The sequence below is a fragment of the Bufo gargarizans genome, chromosome 10 (genome assembly GCF_014858855.1).
Source record: "Bufo gargarizans isolate SCDJY-AF-19 chromosome 10, ASM1485885v1, whole genome shotgun sequence".
Lineage (NCBI taxonomy): Eukaryota > Metazoa > Chordata > Amphibia > Anura > Bufonidae > Bufo > Bufo gargarizans.
The window spans coordinates 128,129,753-128,135,752 of NC_058089.1; the positions used below are offsets into that span (position 1 = coordinate 128,129,753).

Below are 6,000 nucleotides of genomic sequence, written 5' to 3' on the forward strand. Positions count from 1 at the left end.
CCCAGCAACATGGAGGGAGCCACACACACCACCTATGAAGATAAATAACCCTCCAAGGTGCCCGTCCACTGCCATCCCTGCTGACCTCCCCAGTGTAAGGACAACATGACATCACAGAGCCGGATTGCAGGTCATGTGACCTGCTAAACCTGTCCGCTTTCTGAAGTTATATGGCTTCTCCTTCCTTATGCCTCATTCACACAGTCAGTGATTTCCATCAGTGAATATGAGCCAAAACCAGGAATGGAGCCTCCACAGACATAAGATATAAGGGAAAAATCTGCACCTGGTTTGGCTCAAAATCACTGATGGAAATCACTGACCGAACACTGACGTGTGAATGAGGCTTTACATGAAATAAACGGAGGAAGACCTGACGTATGCGGACTGACCGGTGGTGACACGGTGAGAGTCTGCTCCCCACTCGAGTCTGTGCGAGTTATGGAAAGAGCCAAGAAAGTAGCACCGCCGCGGCATTGATATGGAGCAGCTCCACTGAACCGACGCTGTCCCACCAGATGGGGGGCTCCAGGGTGGGACCCGCACCGATCACCCCACCGTCCTGTCACTACGCCATACATGTGTAAAATGGGCATACCACTTTAAGACGCCGGATAGGAGATAACGTTCAGAGCAGTGGGGGCCCTAGCAGTTGGAACCCCACCGATCTGGAGAACAGGGGCCCCGTGCCCCCTGCAGCCCCCCTGGAATGGATGGAGGGGAAAAGTCTATGAATTTCTATGGGAGCTGTGGAGATAGCCGAGACCAGCCGCTCCGTCCATTATCAGGGGCGCTCCACAGGCTACAGGGCCCCCACGATCTGATGGCTATCCTGTATAGGGGACGACTTGTCATAGCCACCAATGATTTACATACAGGTCATTGGTAGTGAGGGTGCGTATGGGTGACCCCTCGGACACCCACCTGCAGCAATAACTTCGATTCCACACATTTAACCCTTCAGATGCAACATCGGAGCTATTGGGGGAAGGGCATCCCTCCTTCACACCCTTTTACCATTTCTCATAGTAAAAAAATTAATAAAAATTATCGCCTCATGAAAGATCTACAGAAGCGAGCGAGCCCCGACTCCACTGACAGAGGGGAAGGGTGGTACAGCGGCCACATCCACTGCTGCAGCCCCTGGTCCGGGGTTCACATACTTTTGCAGTGCAGCAGCAGACGCGGGGTGGACAGTGCCACATCCACTGCCTGCAGCCCCTGGTCTGGGGTTCACATACTTTTGCAGTGCAGCAGCAGATACGGGGTGGACAGTGCCACATCCACTGCCTGCAGCCCCTGGTCCGGGGTGCACATACTTTTGCAGTGCAGCAGCAGACGCAGGGTGGACAGTGCCACATCCACTGCTGCAGCCCCTGGTCCGGGGTGCACATACTTTTGCAGTGCAGCAGCAGATACGGGGTGGACAGTGCCACATCCACTGCCTGCAGCCCCTGGTCCGGGGTGCACATACTTTTGCAGTGCAGCAGCAGGGTGGACAGTGCCACATCCACTGCCTGCAGCCCCTGGTCCAGGGTGCACATACTTTTGCAGTGCAGCAGCAGACGCAGGGTGGACAGTGCCACATCCACTGCCTGCAGCCCCTGGTCCGGGGTTCACATACTTTTGCAGTGCAGCAGCAGACGCAGGGTGGACAGTGCCACATCCACTGCTGCAGCCCCTGGTCCGGGTGCACATACTTTTGCAGTGCAGCAGCAGACGCAGGGTGGACAGTGCCACATCCACTGCCTGCAGCCCCTGGTCCGGGGTGCACATACTTTTGCAGTGCAGCAGCAGACGCAGGGTGGACAGTGCCACATCCACTGCCTGCAGCCCCTGGTCCGGGGTGCACATACTTTTGCAGTGCAGCAGCAGGCGCGGGGGCAGCAGTTGCTTTTGCTGCTGACTCATTCTCCATGTGAGATGCACAGATCCTGGACCAGGATGCGAGAAGCCGCTGAGGGGATGCTGCAGCCCCCCCCCCAGGATCACCTACCCCATGAAGAGCCCCCACACAGCGCCCGGCCGGTCCCCGGGTCAGAGCCTCTGGCCCCCTCCCCAGCTGCAGACGAGCGGCCACTTACCTCTCTCCTCCCCGAGCCACAGAGAAATCAGGGAGGAAAACATCTCTGCGTCCGCTGCCACAAGACTCACTGCCCCTCCCCACACGTCCTGCCAGGGCTCCTCCTAACCAGCACACCCCCACCATGGACTACTACTCCTAACCGCAACACCCAGGCCATGGACTACTACTCCTAACCGCAACACCTAGGCCATGGACTACTACTCCTAACCGCAACACCCAGGCCATGGACTACTACTCCTAACCGCAACACCCAGGCCATGGACTACTACTCCTAACCGCAACACCCAGGCCATGGACTACTACTCCTAACCGCAACACCCAGGCCATGGACTACTACTCCTAACCGCAACACCCAGGCCATGGACTACTACTCCTAACCGCAACACCCAGGCCATGGACTACTACTCCTAACCGCAACACCCAGGCCATGGACTACTCCAGCAAACCAAGACCAAAGAATACTCCTCTTAACCAGCACTCAGGCCATGGACTACTACTCCTAAAAAGCACACTCAAGCCATGGACTACTTCTCCTAATCAGCAAACTCAGGCCATGGACTACTACTCCTAATCAAACACCTAGACCATGGACTACTCTTCCTAACCGAAACCCAGGCAGTGGACTACTCCACCGAACTAGAACACCCAGGCCATTGACTACCACTCCTAACCGGCACACCCAGACCGTAGACTACTACTACTCCTAACCAGCACACCCAGGCTATGGACTACTACTCCTATCTGGCACATCCATCCCACACCATGGACTACTACTCCCATCTTACACATCCCACGCCAACACCATAGACTACCACGAGCAATTGGCATATCCCATGGACTATTACTCCCATCTGACACATCCCACAGCCAGACCATGGACTACTCCTCCTAGCCGCCACATCCCACGCGCGAACATACCGTCACCTACCTCTCCACCACGTACAGTACTGAGGCTCTTGTACTTGTGACGTCACACGTCTCTCCCTGTGTGTGTCGGTGCTGTGACGTCATCAGTCTTTGTGTCTGTCCCCGGGTGATGTCGCCCGTTACCTGCCCAGACGTGGATCTTGTGTCGCAGAAGCTTCATTGTGGCCGCGACAGGAGGGCGTGATCGGGCGGTGCGACCACTGCAGCCTGGTACTCACCGTCACCGCCGGCGTCTGCACCAGGAGGAGCCGCAGAGCACGGAGCCGAACCGGGCAGGATGGAGGAGAGCGGCGGCTGCGTCAGCGGGGAGGGTCCGCGGCAGACACCGCCTCCTGACATCCTCTGTGCTGCTGGGGGCCCTGCTCCTTCCACTACGTGACCCCCACATGATCAGCGCACTTCTCTCCTGACATCCTCTGTGCTGCTGGGGGCCCTGCTCCTTCCACCACCTAACCCCCACAGGATCAGCGCACTTCTCTCCTGACATCCTCTGTGCTGCTGGGGGCCCTGCTCCTTCCACCACCTAACCCCCACAGGATCAGCACACTCCTCTCCTGACATCCTCTGTGCTGCTGGGGGCCCTGCTCCTTCCACCACCTAACCCCCACAGGATCAGCACACTCCTCTCCTGACATCCACTGTGCTGCTGGGGGCCCTGCTCCTTCCACCACCTAACCCCCACAGGATCAGCACACTCCTCTCCTGACATCCTCTGTGCTGCTGGGGCCCCTGCTCCTTCCACTATGTGACCCCCACAGGATCAGCCAGTCCTCTCCTGACATCCTCTGTGCTGCTGGGGGCCCTCCTCCTTCCACTATGTAACCCCCACAGGATCAGCGCACTCCTCTCCTGAAATCCTCTGTGCTGCTGGGGGCCCTGCTCCTTCCACTATGTGACCCCCACAGGATGAGCCAGTCCTCTCCTGACATCCTCTGTGCTGCTGGGGGCCCTGCTCCTTCCACTACGTAACTCCCCCAGGATCAGCGCACTCCTCTCCTGACATCCTCTGTGCTGCTGGGGGCCCCGCTCCTTCCACCACCTAACCCCCACAGGATCAGCGCACTTCTCTCCTGACATCCTCTGTGCTGCTGGGGGCCCTGCTCCTTCCACCACCTAACCCCCCACAGGATCAGCGCACTCCTCTCCTGACATCCACTGTGCTGCTGGGGGCCCTGCTCCTTCCACCACCTAACCCCCACAGGATCAGCACACTCCTCTCCTGACATCCTCTGTGCTGCTGGGGCCCCTGCTCCTTCCACTATGTGACCCCCACAGGATCAGCCAGTCCTCTCCTGACATCCTCTGTGCTGCTGGGGGCCCTGCTCCTTCCACTATGTAACCCCCACAGGATCAGCGCACTCCTCTCCTGAAATCCTCTGTGCTGCTGGGGGCCCTGCTCCTTCCACTATGTGACCCCCACAGGATGAGCCAGTCCTCTCCTGACATCCTCTGTGCTGCTGGGGGCCCTGCTCCTTCCACTACGTAACTCCCCCAGGATCAGCGCACTCCTCTCCTGACATCCTCTGTGCTGCTGGGGGCCCTGCTCCTTCCACTACGTAACCCCCACATGATCAGCACACCTCTCCTGACATCCTCTGTGCTGCTGGGGGGCCTGCTTCTTCCACTACGTGACCCCCACAGGATCAGCGCACTCCTCTCCTGACATCCTCTGTGCTGCTGGGGGCCCTGCTCCTTCCACTACGTAACCCCCACAGGATCAGCGCACTCCTCTCCTGAAATCCTCTGTGCTGCTGGGGACAGGGCTCAGCCCCTAATATTTGGGGCAGTCTCTTTTACACCTGCTGTCAATGCACAGACTCAGATGAGAAAATGTATTATGACACCTATGGTGGAGGCGGATGGTCAGTGATCAGCGGTGTGAAGGCGCCGCCTCTCTCCATGTGGATAGACCCATCTGTCCCTGTCCTCCAGATCCCCCTCTTCAGGCCCCTTCATCTCTTAACCTCCTCAGGACCACCGCACGCAGCGATGCGTCTTTGCGGCGGCCCTGTAATTCCTCCTGGATGCGCCGGTGCGTCCTCTCGCGAGATTTCAGTCTGAGCCGGCCCGCGCATGCGCATCGCGGGCCGGCAAAAGTTAAAGGACAATTTTTTTATATAAGGTGTTAAATGGCTGCCCTGCTCCTCTGCTGGTCCTTTTCGTTGGTTGGTCTCAGCAGAGGAGCAGAAATCACAGTGAATACACCAAACACAACACTTAGCCCCCAGATCACCCCAATTAACCCTTTGATCACCCCTTGATCACCCCTGTCAATCACCTAGTGAAAGGGAAAAAAGTGATCAGTGTAAACTGTCACTTTTTTTTTCACTGGTATTGACCGTTAGGTTTTAGGGATAGTTTAGGCCCCTTGGTTAGGTAGTTAGGGATCAGTTAGCGCCCAGCCCACCGCACCGCAGTCACTGATTCGCGTATCGCTAATCAGCATTTGTACTTTTATAGTATCTGGAAGTGATGAGAACTGATCACAGTCAGATCTATAATAGTACTAGTGTCACTTTAGTTCTCCCTCCACCCAAAACGCAGTGTTTGCCGGATCAGGCCTGATCGGTCGCCCACACGTGCGTTCGCCCCACCGCAGTGACAATTTTTTTTTTTTTTATCGCTGCACATTCACTTTCCAAGCGCTGCGGCGATAAAATCTGTTTTGATATTTTTTATCATTCGCAGCGGCCTCCGGTACTTCGCTAGCCTCCCCTTTGTAAGACAGGCTTGCTTTTTTCTTGGGTAGTCTCAGGGAATACCCCTAAATTTAGTTGCCCACATGTCTAACAGGGGGTATTCCTCTGAAGAGGCCTACAGGCTTCTGACCCAGTCGGATGAGGAGTGGGAACCCTCATCTGATGAATCCAGTGGGTCAGAATACGAACCTGTAGAAAGCAGCGGCTCTCTGACCCAAAGTTCGGACGAGGAGGCTGAGGTCCCTGATAGAACCAGGCGTACCCGGCCCCGTGTCGCTAGACCGCAGG

At 56.9% G+C, this 6,000-nt stretch overlaps 1 protein-coding gene across 3 annotated transcripts in view; it reads right to left on the reverse strand.

Annotated features, from left to right (window-relative positions):
• The window catches only part of NDRG4 (NDRG family member 4), a 42,164-nt gene extending 38,913 nt beyond the window's left edge, over positions 1–3,251 (reverse strand). For 2 of the 3 annotated variants that reach the window (XM_044270213.1, XM_044270212.1), the window contains exon 1: positions 3,137–3,251. In XM_044270213.1, coding sequence (XP_044126148.1) covers positions 3,137–3,173 — 37 coding nt within the window. In that variant the 5' untranslated portion in view covers positions 3,174–3,251. Of the gene's footprint in view, positions 1–2,084; positions 2,128–3,136 lie in introns of those variants that run through there. The other variant, XM_044270211.1, reaches the window with a different exon arrangement.
• Between the last annotated feature and the right edge of the window lie 2,749 nt (positions 3,252–6,000).